Source organism: Notamacropus eugenii, chromosome 1 (genome assembly GCF_028372415.1).
Source record: "Notamacropus eugenii isolate mMacEug1 chromosome 1, mMacEug1.pri_v2, whole genome shotgun sequence".
NCBI lineage: Eukaryota > Metazoa > Chordata > Mammalia > Diprotodontia > Macropodidae > Notamacropus > Notamacropus eugenii.
In genome coordinates, this window is record NC_092872.1 from 92,128,468 (window position 1) to 92,148,731 (window position 20,264).

The 20,264-nt window shown below is 37.1% G+C and overlaps 1 protein-coding gene across 2 annotated transcripts in view; it reads left to right on the forward strand.

Annotated features, from left to right (window-relative positions):
* PARN (poly(A)-specific ribonuclease) overlaps positions 1–15,043 on the forward strand; it is a 187,148-nt gene extending 172,105 nt beyond the window's left edge. The window contains exons 23-24 of one of the 2 annotated variants that reach the window (XM_072609539.1): positions 4,119–4,312; positions 13,974–15,043. In XM_072609539.1, the coding sequence (XP_072465640.1) occupies positions 4,119–4,312; positions 13,974–14,026 (247 nt within the window). In that variant the 3' untranslated portion in view covers positions 14,027–15,043. Of the gene's footprint in view, positions 1–4,118; positions 4,313–13,973 lie in introns of those variants that run through there. The other variant, XR_011967137.1, reaches the window with a different exon arrangement.
* The last annotated feature ends 5,221 nt before the right edge of the window (positions 15,044–20,264 follow it).

Genomic DNA, 20,264 nt, shown 5'->3' on the forward strand with positions numbered 1-20,264 from the left:
TTTTAATTTCCTTTTTTTAAGATCTTAAATAATTAATTTGTTTTAATTAGCCAAAATCTGCCTCCTCACCTTCTTTGGTAACCCTCCCCCAACTGTTTATGCAGTGTAAGATTTCATTAGCTCCTTTGCCTGCTTCAAAGAAACCAGTGGGTGTGGGAGTTTCGTGTCTGTATGTGAGATACAATCAACTGGGAAGATTATAGTATTTTTTGTTCTGTATGCCTGTTCTGACACCCAGTGAACTTAAAACTTGATTGGGAAAAAAAAATCTTGAATTTTGGAAGTCTAGTTTTTATGCCACAATTTTCTTCTAGTTCTTTGTAGACAATTCTTCCCCTAAAAGGTCTTTTGTTTTTTTTCTAGACAGTGATTTGAAACATCCTTGACTACTAGCAAAACTCTGGAAATTGCATTTGGGGCACGTCCAGTCCTCCCTCAGGTTGTCCTCCTGTTCTTGTAGTCCCATATCACATATGGCTTTCTTACCATTATAGATGTCTTCTGCTTTGTGGGGTAGGGTACCACGCATTCATAACAGACTATCTAACTGCCAAGCAAAATTCATGACCTTGCATCTTCAGTGATTCCAATTTCCTGTTCTGCTTTTTACATTTCTACAATCCAATAGTATCTCAAGACTTTAAAATGGTGTTTTATCTTGTATTGCAAAGTCTCTAATACAGTTTTCAATTTCTCATACTCATCCTTTATCCGTTTGTTCCCAGGTGCCTCTTGACTGTTCCCAGAAAGGTTCTGTCTTTTACCCAATAATCTATAGTACTTGTTCTTGTATTACTTTCTATTTTTTAAAATACTTTCAGTTTTTCCCTTCTATAAATCTGTTTAAAAGTCTGGGGGGTTGCTGGTTTTTGTTGTACCTGTAGGGTTATACTACCATGTCTGACAAGACTTCTTTGGGGGTCCTGGGATCTAATGATTTACAATAGAACTTCATCCATTATCACTAAGGTTGCAAGACTTGTTTCATAGTCTTTTGTACGATTATTTTTATCTTTGCATTTGAAATCCCAGGTCAAATCAAGTCAACAAGCATTTATGAAACACTTACCATGTACTCAGCACTGTGCCAAAGTTTGTAGCAAAAAAAAAAAAAGTAAAAAAACAAAACTTATTCTCTAGGACCTCACAGTGTAATGGGAAAACAACATGCAGACAGCTCTGTACAATAAGATATATATATACAGGGTAGATTGTAGTTAAGATTAAGCAGGACTGGAAAAGACTTCTTGCAGATGAGACTTTAGTTGAAACTTGAAGGAAGCCAAGGAAACCAGAAAGCCAAGAAGACATTTTGATCCAGGCATGGGGGCAGCCAGTGAAAATGCCTGAAATTGGGACGTGGAGTGTCATGTGACAGAACGAGAAGAAACAGTGCCACTGGATGGCAGGATAGGTAGAGAGGGGAAGGAAAGTAAGAGCCAAATCATGAAGGTTTCAAAAGCTAAGAGGATTTTGTATTTGATCATGAAGGCAAGTGATAAGAAGGCATTGGAGTTTCTAGAGTTGGGATCTGCAGAGTAATGACTAGATTTAACTGGGCCAAAGCTGCCATATCTGTGGAGATTCCAAAGTATTTTCCAGATTTTGGAAAGCTTCTATAGGTCCAGAGGGCAGGGATTTGGTCCTAAAAATTCTTAGTAAATATTTTGAATTGTGTCCCAATCTTTTAAGTTTTTGTCAACTTTTAGGTAACCAACCTAAACATTTTTTGAAGCTTTGTTTGGAGGAGAACTAACAATTATGACTAAGGCAGATATTTCCTATATTTTCAAGATAACCTAATTCTTGATTGATTTCTGTTACCAAAAACATTCAAATTATGAAGCACTCTCCTGAGGTTTCTTGGTCCCCATATTTCATAGGGTAGCTCCTATTTGACATACTATCCACTTTGAATTATTTGCTGGGTTTTTTTGTGTTGTTGTGATATATCTATTGAATAGAAAAATCATATTAGTCTTCTCAAATGATAACAAACATAATCTATTTGCCATAAGATTGGTGCATTGGTTTAGTATTAAAGCTCTATCTCAGCATCCCTTCAATTTTCTGAATTATTCTAACTATCATTCTTATGATATCATGTAAGTACTGTAGTGCTTTGAAGCTTCTAGGTGGCGCAATGGATGAAGCACTGGACCTGGATTCTGGGAGCCCTCCGTTTAAATTCGGCCTTAGACATGGGCTCCTGTGACCCTGGGCAAGTCATTTAACCTCTGTCTGCCTGCATCTCTCTTTACCACCTAAACCTGTATGGTTTTTGTTCACGTTTTCCCTCAGATGTTCTGTAGATCTACTCAGCATAGGAAAGTTAGATCTTCCTCCTGTTCTTTTATAATCTAGGGGAATACAGAGGGATAATAGGACCATTTAATTGTCACATGTTCTGTTTTTCCATTAGACCACCTAGATTTAAGACCTGTCTTAAGTCTGTCATTCTTGCCACAAGGTTTGCCTACCCCCTTTTCCTATCATTCTTACCCTTGATAATCTTTTACTCCATTTCTCACATACATATCGTCATTTGGTACCATCATCACCTATTCATGCCAACTATTCCCATTGGCTTCTGAATTTTTTTTAGTTCATTCCATGATTTGTAGTCTTATAGTTTTATTTACACACACACACACACGCACACACGTGTGTACATGGTTTTTCTGGTAGTGAGAAATTTGTAATCATTAATATCCTTACTGATTTAGAGTTGGTGCCCAGTGCTAGCTACGTGATCATTTATGTTACTTTTCTTCCTTACTCTTTCTCTAGTTGTCCCTTAGCATCCGCCTAGCTTTTCTTTATTATGTGCCTGCAGTAATTTTTAGTACTAATCAACCTGTTGTGAATTGTTGCTACAACCATTTAATTAAAAATGTAAGTGCACCAAGTTTATCATATGCTGAGATCCACAAGAGTGAGTCGGTCTGAATCTGCCTTGTCCTCTGTTCATCTTGACTTTTCTCCACAGTACTTGTACACGAGGAAAATTTCCAAAAGGAAAAGTAGAGAGGAAACAGAAATAATTTCTAAGTATGTAACTAATCCTTGAAACAATAAGCACAAGAGGTCATTGCTTTCCATTCCAAAGACCCAGGGCCACCTCTGAAAGACATCAGAAAAAACACAATTCCTTTTCTCTTCTTGGTGATCCCAAAAGAATGAAATGTGTCAGGTGTGGCTTCAGAGGTGATCTAAGGGTACAAGCAGTGTGAATAATCAGATAAAATTTTCTGAAGACGTATTTAGAAAAGCATTGTTCTCAGCAAAGATATTTTTGTAGTGTTTTTAAACTTACGTGGCATACCTCACTGCATGAATATTTTTTGGGGGGGAGATTTTGGTTTGATTTTTTTTTTAATCTTTTCATAACTTTCGGGTAATCTCTAGTACAACTTTATAACTGACCCTTGTTACGGACTGTGGCATATGCTTTTTGCATGTAATTGTATTTCAAGAAATTTTGTACATCTAAATCCACAAGCAATATTATTACGGTATTTAGGGTATATCGGTTCTGCCATATACCCATTTAATTATTATCCTTGTTATATTCAAGAATACTGATATTAAGCCCTTACCTAAAGTTACCATTTTCCTAAAATGGTTCTAAGAAGAATAACCATAATGATCATGGATCTGAAGCTGGAAGTGATCTTAGAGATCATCTGGTCTGACCCCTTCGTTTTCTAGTTGAGGAAACTGAGGCCTGGAAAGATTAAGTGACTCACCCAAGGTCACACAAGAAGGAGAGTCAGGATTCAGACTCGGGTCTTGTGACTCTTAAGTTCATTGATCTTTCCTTTGCACCACAATATTCTCCACTAATTTTTTAAAAACCTGATGGAACGTTTTGTGCCAATATGTTGATACAGATATATTTGCACATGCATGGTTTTCTAACCAACTCCTCTAAATATATCTTCTAAGTAGTAAGCTCCTAAATTTTATTGCTTAATAATTTCTTTTAACTTTAAGTTGCAGATAGCTGCCATTTTGCTGATTGCGAATATTGACAATAAAAGTATTTAAAATGTAAAGAGATTGGCTTATAAAAATAACTCTGACATCTTTTGTGTTGTTCCCTTTTTAAACTTCAGTTTTACAGCTACCAGCACAATAGGAAAGAGAAACATGAGTCCCATTCAAGAGGAAGCTGGCTCTGAAGATATAGAGTCAGTGGAAATATCAGACTGTGAGCTTGATCAGATGGATTCCTCTGCAGAGTCCCTTACAGAAGGGAAGAAAAAAGCCAGGAAATGTAAAAGAATGAAGAAAGAACTCACTCCAACTGGTAGGTATTATTTGCTAAAGGTTAGAGCTTACTTTCTTGACCTTGAACCTTATATAAATTTATGAATTTGGGGAAGAATCATAGGATCATTTAATTGTGATATATTATGTAGTTCTCCATGAAACCAGAGAGATTTAAGACCTATTTTTAATTGCACCTGTAAGATTCAGCACAGAATTTTTTTTTTTTAAACAGCACTACAAAAAAATCCCAGTTATGTTTTGAGTTTGTAGAGGAAAGGACACATATTAAATACTGCTGTTGTTTCTAGTTGTAGACACAGGACACAGTTCATGTCCGTCTTCCTTTTCATATTTGAGGTTAATTGAATTTCATTAGTATTAGTGAAATCAACTATGAAGCCAAAATGTTAACGTGTACTTTTAAAATATATCATGTTAAACCTTAATTGACTCAAAACTGTAGCACATATTAGATGCCCTAGTTATGTATCCTAGCCAGCTCAGGGAATTTATCTGTTTCTCTATTACTTGCCATTTAAAAAAATGGAAAAAAGCCCTTACCTATTTGTATAGTTTAAAGTATTTGACATAAGTAATATACACCTCCTGCCTACCTCGTTGTAGATACTGGTCAGCTATTAAATATTCAGTGTTCTACCCAGTAAGATTCTTCATGTAGTTTTCTTATTTGTATTTCACTTTTTGTATCTCAGTTTTTCTTAAATATTTCTCAGTTTTACATAGTGAACTTTTCCATTTATTTGTCACTTCCTAGGGAGAAATTTTCAATTCCTTTTCTGTTCATTTCTGGATAATCTTTAAAGCTACTAAAAATAATTCCTCTTAATAGAATCCCATAATTAACTCTCTTTGCTGCTTTTTTTTTTTTTTAATTTTAAGTGAAAACATTCTGTAGGTCATTTAGGATATATAATATAAATATAAATCTGTGCTACTTCATTTTTCTGCCATTGACAATAATGCTGTCATAGTCTCAGAAACTGAACCCAAAACAGTCGGCTCTTTTACTTCTGTCAAAAATGTGACTTTTAAGAAATTGACAACTTTTAATTGAATTGGCTAAGTCAGGTGAGTTGCGTTTTCTTCTGAATTGCCATTCTTGAAACCTTTTAACACTGCAAGTATGGCAGTTTCATGAATCATTTTAACCTGGTTTGTGTAAGCATTTAATCCTATTAGTATCAGTAAGATGTGGGTCAGTGATAGCAGATGCTTAACATTGAATCTAACAATATGGATTACTCAGTTATTGTTATAAGGCACTGTAACTTAGTGAAACTACCAAGTTCAAACAATCTTCGTGGTCTGTGTTAAACTCTCTAAAACAAATAAGTTCAATATCAGAGCAGATTTTTTTTTTTAATACCCCAGTTGTGATAAGCAAAGTCAAACTTCATGAAGAACCCTGAGAGCAAAACTTGAAGGTGTTCCCAGTGTTCCACAGACTGTGAGAGCTCAGTGGCTGGGCTTCTAAGCATTGATGTACTGACGTGTTCAATGCAAAATTCCAGGATGAGGAGTTTAGGCTTCTGGGATTCTGGGAATGATTCCACCAAAATTCAGGGAGGGTTCTGTGTGTGCCTAACACTCATTTGTAGTACTGCTCTGAAAGAAACATAAGATTTGGGCCCTCTCTACAAGTTAATTACATGCACTTTTCAGTAATCAATTATGCATAACAGAAATAGTGAAAGAAGTGTTGCTAACCAAACCTCATAAGAACACTTGAAATGTTCAGTAGTTTCTGTGTGTGTAAAGGCTTTGAGTCAGGTACTTTTCAGGTAGTATTACATGGTATAGTGCACTGAATTTGGAGTCAGAGGATTTGGATTAAAATCCTACCTCTGCCATTTACCACCTATTTTTTTTTCTTTTTTTTTTTTTTTTATAATTTTTTTATTTTTTTAATGTTTAACAATCACTGCCGTACAATTGCGATTTTATCCCTCCCCACCCACCCCCCACTACCTCCCTCCCTCCCCACGACTGCATACAATTCTGTATAGATTCTACATATACTTTCCTATTGAGTATATTTTCACTATAGTCATGCTATGTAGTCAGACTAAGATAAATGAAAGAATCCGTATAACAAATCAGAACATGATACGCAAACACATACACATACACAAACATGATCTGCTACAATATGTGAGTGACTTCCATATTTCTCTCTCTGAGTGTGGAAGGCATTTTGCCTTGAGGTCCACCATTGGGATTTTTTTTTTTTTTTCCAGAAGTTCTTGTGTTATTACAAAAATCTAAGTCTACCAGAAAAAACTCTCACACACTGTGGTTGTTGCTGTGCATAAAGTTCTCCTGGTTCTGCTCCTTTCACTCAGCATCAGGTCATATAAGTCCTTCCAGGCCTCTCTGAAGTCTTCTTGTTCATCATTTCTTATGGCACAATAGTACTCCATTACATTCATATACCATAATTTATTCAGCCATTCCCCAATTGATGGACATCCCCTTGACTTCCAGTTTTTGGCAACTACATAGAGTGCTGCTATAAATATTTTTGTACATGTGGAACCCTTTCCCATTTTTATGATCTCTTGGGGATATAGTCCTAGTAGCGATATTGCTGGGTCAAAGGGTATGCACATTTTTGTAGCCCTTTGGGCATAGTTCCAAATTGCTCTCCAGAATGGTTGGATGCGCTCACAGCTCCACCAACAATGAATTAGTGTTCCAACTCTCCCACATCCTCTCCAGCATTTATCATTTTCTTGTTCTGTCATGTTTGCCAATCTTATAGGTGTGATGTGGTACCTCAGAGTTGTTTTGATTTGCATCTCTCTAACCAATAGTGATTTAGAGCATTTTTTCATATGATTATAGATAGCTTTAATTTCTTCCTCTGAAAATTGCCTGTTCATATCCTTTGACCATTTATCAATTGGGGAACATTTACCACCTATTTGACTGAACCGAGTCTCTTTTCCTTTCTTGGTTTTGGTTACCTCATTTGTAAAATGAATGGGTTGGATGGCCTTAAAGGTCATTAAGAGCTTTTAGTTCCAATTCTATGAGCCTTTGATCCTACTTTTAAATCAATAAATTATTTTAAAAGGAGTATTACTTTAAAAGGCTTTGATGAAATCAGTAATATTAATATTGATACCCGATTTCTGTAAGTCTTTATACACATTATCTTTTTTTATTCCTGAGGCAGATAATGCAAGTATTATTGTTCCCCTCTTGTAGGAAACTCATGGAGTTTCCTAAGGAAATACACAGCTAATAAATAACCGAGCTAGGATTGGAACTTAGGTATTTTGCCTACTAGATTTTGGCCTAAATATTTTCTCTTGTTAAGTTTTGTAAGACTTAGCCTTTATTTTATTTTACCATACCATTTCCTGTGAGCACCAAGATCACTTATATGTACAGAAAGAATATTCAAAAATATAGTAGAAAAGGAATGACTTTTTACAAAGGTATTTCCTACTACTGTGCTGATAAGAAAAAATAACCTTATTTGCATATCCTCACAGCTCTTAGAATCACTACCTTTTTTTAAAACATCACTTCTTACTAAATATTTGTGGAATGAATAAGCTTTTATAAAAACTCAATGATTCAGGATTTGTATATCTCATTCCTTATATTCACAGGAAGCAGGTGTATAAAGAACAATAAGTTCCCTGTTTGTATTTATTATAATCAGTATTGGTTTATTAGTCTCATTATGTTTTTCCTCAGAAGAGCTCAAGATACAGTTTATACTGTTTTGATATTAAATGTTAATGAAAGAAAAACAGGACAGCACATAGCATGAATTTCTGTTTTTTTGTATCTAGGAAATGCAATTTCCAAGATTTCTTTCAATAGAATGAGCTTGTCCAGCCCACTAAACCCATATGGTGAATCAGTCATGGGTATAGGGCATAGATAGAGGCTGAGTGCCATTTTTACCTGGCGTTCTGTAGTTCTGTATCCTCACCTTTCTGTCATCATAACCATCTTCCATCCTTACTGTTACGTGCTACCAAAAAAATGACATGACTAGCAAGGCAAGCAGATCTGACAAGACTGACAGGCATCACAACCTTCTTGGATACCACTGGAATAGAATCTTTTCTTGAGGAAATTTTCAGCTGAGTTCAAAGAGAAAACATACCAAAATACAGTTCATATAGTTCATGGTCAAACTCTTTAATGTAGAAAGAGAAACCTATCCCAAGCTTGGGTCTCTTCCCTCCCTTCCATCACCCCCTACACACATAGAAAGCATGATACATTAGACCCTTTAATGTTTGCCAAGAGCTGTGTTTTATTGGAATCTTGGAAAAACTGCTGAACTTTTAAATCTTTTACCCTTAAGGTTACACTGAAAAGTTTAGAATCCACTTAAAGCAATAATCTTCTCAGATACTGTTACAGGTTTCATTAAAGTTAGAAATAAGTTCTCAAGTTGCTGCCAGTCATGTGAAAGACCAGGCAAAAGGAGTTCACTTACCTCCCATGAAGATTTTTAATGACTGTATTAGGACTGGTTTACAGCTTAAATATTGAAAAAGAGATTTGTGAAGCAGATAGTAGCTTGCATGCCTCTTCTTTGCCTGGTGATGTACTAGAGCTTCTTAGAATATGCTTTAGCACTCTAGAAGAGGTCTGTGCTATAAGACCCCCATGGGGAAATACTACTTACTACCTAAAGCATAGGCTCCAAGATTAACTGGCCTTTTTCTGAATTCTGTTTTTTAGTAATTACGTGCATGTTGTCTTCCCCCATTAGACTGAGCTCCTTGAGATCTTGCCTTTGTCATTTCCGGTGCTTAGCACAGGGTCTAGTGTACAGGAGGTATTTAATAAATGGTTATTGACTAACTGAAGTTAGTTTTGAAAGTTTTTAAAATTCCATTTTGGTTTGACAGTGAAGATAGTCATTAGCTATGGGAAAGGTCTGTTTGCCTTTGTGTTTATTCCTTTTTCAACCAAACATTCACATTTGATCAGAAGAGTGAGCAGATTGAAGCAAATTTGTAGAATCTTAGAACAGGGAAAGTCCTTAGAAATCAGATGATCATAAGGTCTTAGACACGGAGTTGCAAGGATCCCGGGAGCATCTAATCCGTCCCTTTCTTTACAGATGGAAAGACAGGTCCAGAGAAGGTAACTTGTCCAACCAAGGCATGTGCATAGTATATATCTATAGCAGAATCTAACATTGTAGCTCTGAAGTTGGAAGGGCTTCAGAGGCCATTGAATCACATGCCTTTATTTTAGAATGAAGAAGCAAAGACCTAGAGAAGTTACATAGCTTCACCAGAGTAGTTGGTGGCAGAATAAGAAACAGAGTCAGAGGTCTCCTAATCCTACTATAGTGTGTTTGGTTTTTAAAATTTGTATACTATACCAGTGACAGAAGTAATTTCAGGAAGGATAATTGATTGGCCTGCGTGTGTGTGTGTGTGTGTGTGTGTGTGTGTGTGTGTGTGTGTGTGTGTGTGTTTTGAAAAATTTACCGAAATAGGTCTTTGCACTACTTTGCCTGTGCAAATCCAGTTCCAGGAAGACCTATTCTTCACTGTTTCCACTTTCATCTTAGGAAATTCAAGAGTTTCAGGGAATTCTTTCTTATGTAATTAACGAAATAGCTGAGTTCACTTTTTTTTTAAGTGAACCTTAAATAGGTAGCCTTTAAAACTGTAGTATATCAAATAGATTTTTCTTCTGCCTTAATCAGGCACACCATTCTTGGCTATGTAAACTATTCAGTTTTGCCACCTGAAATGGGCATTTCCATGTATTCAGAGAATTACCTTCCTAGATATGTAGTGATTTTGATTTCACAGATAAGTTTTAGGGCTACATTAAAAGTGGGTTAGAAGTCTTGTAGCTGGCAAAAAAAAAAACCACAAACTTCTGGCCAAGTCATCATTAGCTCTTCTAAATTCTTTCCAGATTTCATGAAATAGATGTAACATCGCATTGTCCTAATACACTTTGATAGTAGCAAAGTATAATTGAGTCTGCAGAGGAGGTAGGCTGTTCATGTCACCAGTAATGACAGTTGTACAGCCCAGATGATGCATGCATGGAATGTTTTCTAAAAAGAAAGAAAGAAAACCTAGAAGAAGCTCTCAACCTACTTGGAAGATTTTTCTTCATGTGAATTTTTTGGAGAAATTGTATAAGATGAGAACATATGGATGACTTGATCAGTATAAGTCTTTACTTCAAGACTCTAGATCTCTTTCAAAGTCTAAAGAAGGTTGTAGTGGAAAGGCTGGACTTGGAATTAGGAAATCTGGGTGTGAATCATTGTTCTGACAGTGACTATCTAGTCAGTGACCTTGGACAAGTCACTGAATTTATCTGGCCTTGTTTCTTGGTTAATTATTGTTGTTTGTCCTTCGTTCTTGAGGAGGACCAGGATTAGTCAGGCTTGAACTGCCTGCTTCAAAATGTTGCTGTGGAGAAAGCACTTTATGTTATCTCTACAAATATAAGTTCCAATTAGTTCTGCAGAGCTCTGTGTCGATGCTCATTTTTATGAATAGGTTGCTGGATTCAAACCCAGACCACTTGTGGTAGTTTTCATTGTTAATTTCCGCAAATGATGCTGGTGGCCCTTCCTAGCAGAATGATGGAAATCAGAAATCTTGATATGAGGCTCATCAGTTTGAACCTTCAGGATGCTGACAGGAAAGCAATATATCTCTGTGTGGATGGAACATGGCGGAGAAGGGTGCTTTCAGTATTAGGGGCCATCTACAGTTGTGCTATATCTGGCCACTGTACCCAGATGGCTCTGGAGGAGAGTGAGGCTGATGACTTTGCACAGCCCTACCTCACTTAAATCCCATTCACTTGCAAATCAAGACATCATCCTTCTGATGTCTCTTGGAGAACAAAGGACAAACAGGCTGTGTAATAGTAGCCGCCACACTCGTGGCCAGTTCCAGTTAGGCAGTACTCCTTCCTTCCTTCCCTTCTCCCTTCCTTCTTTTCTTCCCTCCCTCCCTCAATCCCTCTTTCTTTCCTTTTCCCTTCCTCTCCCTCTGTCCACATCTGAAATCATATCCTTATCTATGGGCACTCTGCCCAAAGGAATATAAATTTTGATCACTGAAACCTCACAAGATATTATGGACTAGATTTTATTTTCTTCCCTTCTTATTTATTCTATAATTAAAAAAATTAACTAGGACAATTAACTATTTTGCCCCTTGTAGTTTCATTTATGATTTCTTGAAATACAGCACTGGAAAACCAGGCTTTGATAAAGCCCATTGGAATTCATATGGAGCTACTTAGCCATTCCTTAAAACCCAGATTACTCTGGCTCTGATTGGCCACCAAACCTCACTTGATCATTGTTTGGGTTTTGATGGCTCAGAGTGATTGTAAATACTAATTAATTCTGTTTTGACCAGAAACCCTGAGAATCTTCCCCTCCTAGATTAATTTTTTTTTGGGGGGGGTAAAAGAGGCCCTTTTTTGACCTCATTTCTTACCTAGTCTTAATCACTGAATGGGTATTCTGTCAGACAAACAGACCTGGGGAAGACCTTAGTTTAAAAAGGCCAAGGTCTCCCTTTGCATTGGAGCCATCTCCAGTCATCTTGATCTGTGTCTTGCCACTGGACTCAGATGCCTGGAGGAGAGTGAGGCAGGTGACTTTGCACAGACCTACGTCACTTAAATCCAGTTCACTCACGAGTCAAGACATCACCTTCCTGATATCATTGGTTTTCTTTTAGAACAAAGGGCAGGCAACATTTGTTAATACTACTTTGTATAAATGCACACATTTTTAATGTCAGAAAATTTCCTTCCTTATGGCCTGTAGATATTTATTTTGTTGTGTTCTAAGTGTTACAGGGAAAGCTTAAAGCCTTCATAATAAAATATTGGGGGTAAGGAGGAAAGAGGAGGCAGAGATGTGGATTTTTCAAACCTGCCTTTGTCACCACTCCAATTTGTTTCATTTAATGATTAAACTTTAAGAAATAATTAAGTCTTGACCTACTTGAGGGGCATCTTCCCTGCTCACAGTGAGGTAAATTAGGCTCTCATAATGAAGGTTCACTAATAATACTTTACGTTTGTATAGTTTTTGATCTACAAAGCAGTCCCACAGGGTATATAGGACATATATTTATTTACCCCAGTTTTACTGATATGCAAATTGAAACTAAGAGAAGCTAAATTATCTGATTTGGGCCATACAGTTAAAAAATGTTGGAGTTGTAAGTCAGCCTCCAGGTCCCACTCCATTTCTCTTTCTGCTATACCACATACAACTGTTCATTCTTTTTGTGAATTCCTTGGTATATGATTATGTCTCTTACCTTCTGCTACATTTTTATATTTGCATAATGGACTTTCTTTTCCAGTCTAGCATTTTCTACAAATTTCAGGAGTGTTAAATTAATATTTAATTTATATAAGTAATTTGTATTTGTTTTTCCTCTCAGCTGTTTTTTTAATTTACTCTGATTTCCTGTGTAACTGTAATACTTGGCAGTGTGTGTTTTACCTTTGTAAAAGTTAACTGAATTCTGGAATTTTATAATGTTTTTGTGACAGCAGAACAAATTAAAAGGACATTTCTTCATGGTATTCTCTTTGCCACATCTCTTTTAGAATAAATAATTTGTGAATGAGTCACCTTGTTACAGTGAGCCATCCAAAGAATTACTTTATCCTTCTTCCTTTTGCTCACATAGACTTTCTACACTTTTCTCCTTGCTTAGGAATTATCTTATGCTGCTCTCATTTTAAGCTAGTTTTCTGCCTTTTACAGTCCTGTAGTCTTCATCACAAATCTAGGCTGAAATCCATTGGACAAGAAACTAAAAATTCTGGACTATTTCATGCCCATTTATCTTTTTTATATTATTTTTATTTATTTTTTAAATAAATAATCATCCCAATTAGATGATTAAAAAAAGTAACAATGATTTAAAAACATTTTTATTTCCAAATTTCCTCCTTTCCTGCTCCTCTTCCCTTCTTGAGAAGGTAAACAATTTGATGTTGATTATACATGTGAAGTCATGCAAGACATATTTCCATATTAGCCATTTTGCAAAAAAAAAAAAACAATAAAAATAAAGTTTTAAAAAGTGTTTCAGTCTGCAGTCAAAGTTCATCAATTTCTCTTTGAATGTGGTTAGCATTTTTCATCGTGGGTCCTTTGGAATTGTCTTGGATCATTGTCTTCATCAGAGCAGCTGAGTCTTTCACAGTTGATCATCTTTACAATATTGCTGTTACTGTGGACAAAGTTATCTGACTATGTCATGCTTTTGTCTGTTGGGCCATATATATAATGGATCTAGAAGTTCAGGAGTACAGTATTCTGTATTTTCCAAAATTTTAGCATCTTTAATAAAAAGGAAAAAGCAACGAGACAGAAACAATCTACATCAACCCTGAAATTCCATTAATCCAGCTCTCTGGCATTTTCTGACTATGGTTTTCTGCAGCTTTTCATTATTTGCCCCGTTCCAGTCTTTGTAAATACAGACAAGGTCCCAAAGGGCTTTTTCTAGTTGTGGTTTATGTAGCTGGCCCCACCCTGCCCCTGGTATGAAAGCCTGTCTCCAAAACCAGTGCTATACACTTATCTCTGCTTTGAATTGTTTAGCATTTTTTTTTTTCAAGATGCTATCTGTGGATTGTAAAGTGGTTGGTTTTTTTCCCCTCTTTTTCACCAGGAAGCATCTCAAGCAGTTCTGCCAAGCTCTTTGAAGTTCCTGATTCGTGGTAGCCACCAGTTGAATGAAGAAAGCAGGGACTCGGATTCTGAGAAATCAACAGACTTGCACCACTTGGAAGCCATACTGTATTTAATTTAATAAAATGTGGTGTGGGCGTGGTTTTGAAAACAAAGTATGTCTCCTGAAAAACCAGTTTGTTTGTTTTTTTTTTAACTGTCCATTGAACAATCATTGCAGCTTTAGAGTGTCACAAATGTATATCTCATTAACTGGTTAAATTTGTTTGTCTGTCATGTGAAGCTTTTGCTGTCATAAACGTTAGATCAGATAATCAAATGTAAGTGTGTTTGGGGCCCCTGAGATGGGAGGCTGGCTGTGAAATGTGCAGAAGGAGCTGGTGCCCTTCTTTCTTCTTTACTGTTGTCAAGATTTTGTGTTGAACTCTTTTCTGCTTTCAGGTTTATCACACATCTCTTCATATCGAGATTTTTAGGCAGTTGCAACACATGGTCATCATTCTCCCAGTAGATAGGCCTGTCACCATTCCTCTTCCTGAAAACATTGCATTCTCAAGCTTGTTTTTCCAGTAAGAGAATTTCTACCATTGTCAGCTAAGAAATGAACCTGACATATCCAGCAGCTTTTTGAAACCATAATTTATGGAGTGACTTTTCCAAGACATGATTCTCATGTGGGAGAGGGGGACATGAAGAAGTTATTATTTTGGTATACGTTTTGCCCATATTCACTATTTAAATCTTGATCTAGCTTTTTGGGGAAAGGGTAAAGAGGCAGGAGAAAATCTTTTGATAAAGTTTTGTGTGAGAGTCTGTGTGTGTATGTGTGTGTGTGTGTGTGTTTTTGTATGAAATCTATGACAGATCTACAAAATACACCAGCCCTTACTCTGTTAAAAGAAAAAAATAACCAGCTAAATAAAATTTCATGGATCTGCCTTGGTCCAGATCTGCTTCAGATCGTTGTTAGATATTCAACATTTTTGTATCGTGGAAATAAAAACGAAAATGTATTTCCATAAGATGAAAATTAAAGAAATTTTCATAGAACTCAAGTTCTTTTTTTTAATTTTTACTAGCTATACTAGTTGATGTTTCCTCCCCTTCTTTATATTCTCCTCTGAAAGCTACCCCTGAAAATGTTGTCTAAACGAGGTTACTTGAGTAGTAAAATTGGTCTTTGGGGATATGGCAGGATTGGCTTTTGTTACCTCTACTCTTGTCTTCGTTATGTTGGACCAAGTTCTCAGCAGTGTTAACCCTAAATTATCTATGTAGCATGGTACCATAACATTTTGAGGTCTTTCAGTGACTGTTAGAAGGAAAGACAAGCCTAGAGCTCTCTGTGGGCATGTCAGTTTGGATTTTTATCTGGGGGGAAAAACTCACCCTGTTTTCCTTCTTCCCTTCTCACTTTCCCAGCCTTGTTCACTTTGTCAGACTCAGCTTGAGTAGTCAGTAAGCTTGCATTCACTGCCAAAAGGAACCATTCTTAGACAGTTCTCATCCCCTCTGATTTTACTATTACATGTTACTCTGTAAGGGGGGAAAAATCACAAGGTGGAATAAACACAAGCAATAAAAGAAGATGTTCATCGAGAAGACTCTGAAAGAAGCTGCTGAACTTCATTGAACTTAGGAATTAAAACTTAAAAACACAAACAAGTGGTCATTAATTCATCTCATTTTTGTAATTGTAACAGCAAGGACCCCAGCATACGCAGGTGGGCCTGCTATACAGGTTCTTAGATCTGCTTTTCGAAAAGGAAGGCAACTTTTGAGGGATCAACAATCTACTTTAATCAAACACATATATCATTCACTTAGTTCAGGAGAAAAAGCACTCAGAACTTGAGAGAAAATACAGAGAACCATACAGACCAACAGACAGGGTTCCACCATAAACAGTACATAGTTACCAGAGAGAGAAGCACCAATGCTTGGGTTTTCAAAGTCAGGGGGCTCCAGAGTCTTGTCTGGCCAAACAAACACTTCCGATGAAAGTTCCCCAAAACAAAACCTCACCTCAGACTATGTATACGCTTTTCAGAGCCAGAGTGCCTCATCAGAAATTAACAAACAGTGTGGACCTTCCTACAAATCTCCCCTAATCAAGCTTTCCTCAATGGGTGGGCTCATTAATGGTCGGGGAAAATCTTTAACTCTCGTTAACGTAATTAACGTTGCAGTGATGAAAAATTTTGGAAATAACTAATCAAAGTTAACTACACACTACACGTGAAAGAGACTGATCATGTTTTTTATATTCATGTTTTGTGTCAAATAGACGTTTTATGAGAATAGACGGTAACTATACCTGATAGTAACAATGGAACTAAGATATAGTTGCATTTCACTGTCTGCAGTTTTAGGCAATTTATAGCTGTCCAATTCTAGGCTAGTCCTAAGATCTAAAACTGTTGAGAAACCTTAGAAGTTAACTAAGTCAGAGATGTCAGACACCTGTTCAGTAAGCACACAGTGTTGTTGAATGTGGCCTGAACCAGCTTAAAACGTAATTGGGAAATGCTTAACAAAATAAACCTACAATAAAACATTTTTTTAAAACTCATGGGAATCATTATAGATGGTTGAGAGATCCCTCATTTCTACTTGAATTTGACACACCTGATCTAGATCAAGGCCCTTATTTTATAGAGGAGGGAACTGAGGCCCAAGTAGGTTATGTGACTTGTCTGGGGTGTCGTGGTGGTATGTGACAGAATTAGGATTTGAACCCAAATCCTCGGATTCAAAACTGAGCTTAGATGGTGCAGTGTATAGAGCACAGAGCCTGGAGTCAAGAAGGCAATGAGTTCAAATGTAACTTCAGACACTTACCAAGTGTGTGACCTGGGTAAATCACCTCTGTCTGCCTCAGTTTCCTCGTCTATAAAAGGGAAATAATAAGCACCTGCCTCCCAGGGCTGTTCTGAGGATAAAATGAGATAATATTTGTAAAGCACTTAGCACCATGCCCAGCACATAGTAAACGTTAGGTATTTCCCATCATCTGTGTGGCCTTCTACAAGTCACTAAACCTCTCTGCACCTCATTTTCCTCATCTGCTAATGGATAATAATTGTGCCTATCTTAAAGAGATGTGAAGATTAATGAGATAAGTGCTTTGCAAATCTTAAAACAGTATAGCTATGATCTGTTATTGTGGGTCTTTTTTCCATTTGGGCAGTAGAGAAGAGGAGGGATGAGGAAGGGAAGGACAAGTTACTAGACAAGTTACCAAGAGCTGTTGGTGACTTCAGTGACTGGTAAGCCATTGTCTTTAATTGAAATGAGAAGGGAAATGGACTCATCGTTCCAATGGGGTACGTTTCCTGCTCACACATTTTTAGCCACTTTTCTTGCTGTGTAATTTTTTGAAAACCAAGCATTTACGACATAAAAACATTAACCAAATGTGTCCTTAGTTACCACTGCCTGCCAGGCCAGGAAAATCTGTCTCCTGGCAAAAAAGACTTGTGAGTATTAAAAATAGATCAATCTTTTTTGGATGCTTTTTATGATCTTATGACTTACTAGGTTTCATTCCTCAGGGTGGGGGAAAAGGAGACAATGATCAAATGATACATCACAAAAAACTATTTTTTAAAGAAAAAAGAATTAACTTTTATTTGCACCTTCAGCCATATATCCTTCGCTCGAGTATTACCCTAACCCTTCAGGTCTTTAGCAATTTGTATCCCCAAGCCTTCCTCTATCTGGTAACAGTCGAACTTAAAGAAGCTCGAATGCTTGTGAGTGGCCATTTGTAGTCAACGTAAGGGCTTCTCGGTCACTAGCTGGGAGGGGCTGTTTAGGAGACTGACGTGCTTTTGAGAAGGCAATCTGCCCCTGCTCCTCCTCCCCCCCAAAAAGCAACTTTTTTTTTAAACACCATTTTCCACCTTGGGTTTAGTAATTTTAAGCTATTATGTCAGGAAGGGATTGTGAATAGCCATGTGGAGTTATTTGTTTTATTGGTTTATGCCTGTGTGTGTGTGTTTTAAGTGAAATACATCACGAAATACTAGACTAAGAAAACTGAAGTCACAAGGAGCACTGCATGTGTGTTAAATGGACCTTTCTAAAGTAGGCTGTATTATATGGGGAAATGTTATAAGCCGATTTCAGGCTAACTTTTCCATGGAAAAATTGTACAGAATAAGGAATACCAGCCAGAGTACAAGTGATTCATTTTTAACTTTTACCCTTTTCTACCAGATGAGAGGATGGGAAGCAAGATCTATTTTTCAGATTTTCTTCACCTTTACAGGTGGGTTAATCCTAGATATGCAGGTCCTTCTCTACTAGCATATCTTTTTTGTATATGGAAGAATCGTTTTCAGAATTTGAGTCTTGCGCATAGTAGGTATTTGGTAAATGTTAAGTAAATGAAAATGGTTCCTGGGAGCTTGGCATTTAGAGATGAAAAGGTATTAAAATATGCTCCCATGATTTAATCTAGAGTCTAGAAACTGATCAAGCAAATCATGATACTAGGGTGGACCTCAAGTTCCACCCATCAGGTTTGCCTCTGTCTACGGAGGAGGGAGGGAGATTGGATGGACAAAGGACTAGAAAAGCATTTCCTGGAGCTCTGTGGTCATAAAAGGTACCAGATAAATATTTGTCCAGTTGTTAGAATTAGGGCTTCTTAATTCAAAGTGGAAAGGAAAAGCAGAGAAGATTTTGTTTTTTAACTCCACAGCTATAATCAGGCCACGGTCTAATCTTTATCTTGACTTGTGTGCCTAGGCATCAGTCCTCCAGTACTCTGATGAAGCATCATAAAAACTAAGCAACATGGAAGTAATTTTTTTAAAATCCTCATTTTCTCATTTTTCGAGGCCATTCATTTCCTTGTCTCTTAAAAGAGTGAGGCTGATGACTTTGCACAGCTCTGCCTCACTTAAATCCAATTCATGTGCAAGTCAAAACATCTCCCTCATGATGTTATCGACCCTCTTCAAGAACAAAGGATGAACAGCTACAAAATCTCCACCAGTCAATAACTGAGTTTGGAGAAATAAACACATTTTTCAATTAGTCCATCAGTTTGGGAGTCATAAGCAGTGGCCAGTTTTAAAGTACAGAATGTCTACTGTCACTGGCTATTGTGGAAATACACAGACATCATTTCTGAGCTATAGTACCTTCCTTTCTTAAGCAGGATACCTGACAGGTGTGTAATCCAATACTTGCCCCCTAAAGCCTTCCTACTATTTTCCTTTCCAATACAAGGGAAATCAGAAGCTAGAGGGCATCTTTTGGAAAGAAGATCTTAGACAAAGATATGAAAAAGAAGCAAAGGTTGGAAAGTGGATTGTCTCATATTCCCTTTGTGCATGGCCTGTGAACATGTAACACGTTTTAGGATCCCAGGCACTGGAGTCCGGTTGTCTTTGTACACATTTTCATCTATACTTAGAATGACATGTTTGAAAATAACTTTGTAACAAATACCTGTGAGTTGAATTCACACATAAATGAATGACCATTCATTCTCTATCTCCTTTCCTTTCTACTCACCACCCCCTTTCATTTGTCAAAAAGAATGGACAAAACCTAAGGCATCCTCTTGTATCTTTTCTACATAGATCTTTACCCTTGGCCAGGACAGAAGAGGGCCGGGGAGGGAGCAGGGAGGTACCAGGGAAAAGATTCTGTTTTTAAGGTATGCTGAATGCTAAACAAAGGTACTGTCATATCAGGAAGCCTGGTTATTCTCATCTTGGAACTGTTGCTGACCATGGACAACTCATGCTTTTGAACAGATCTGTAAATCTTCAACAGTGATGTCCCAAACCTAACAGGAAGAGGTAAGGAGCTGTATCACTAGGCAGAGTAGGACTGTGAGGTGCAATTTAAGACAAGGTCATTCTCAAATACCGAGATGGATCTCTGATCTCATCAGTTCAGACATTCCCTCCACTAATGCAGATGACAACTCAATGGCCATATACTCCATAGGAGATTTCACTTAATTTTGTGGAGTGGGGGATTTCCTTTCCTGACATTTTGAGGATACTAGTGGAGTACCCAGTACCTCTGCCAGCCATAGCCCTAGCCACATAACCAAGGCATCTCTTTGGGCATCAGCCTTTATTCTAATTCTTGAAAGTTTTTATATTGTAAAGTCTCTCCTGCAATTCCTTTGGGTTTACTTCCTTTGGATTGGGTTGCCCTCTCTCAGGTCATCTCTTAAAATGCAAGTACCCTTGAGAAAGCCAATATTAAGTTATTAACATTGTAAATGAATATCATGATTAAG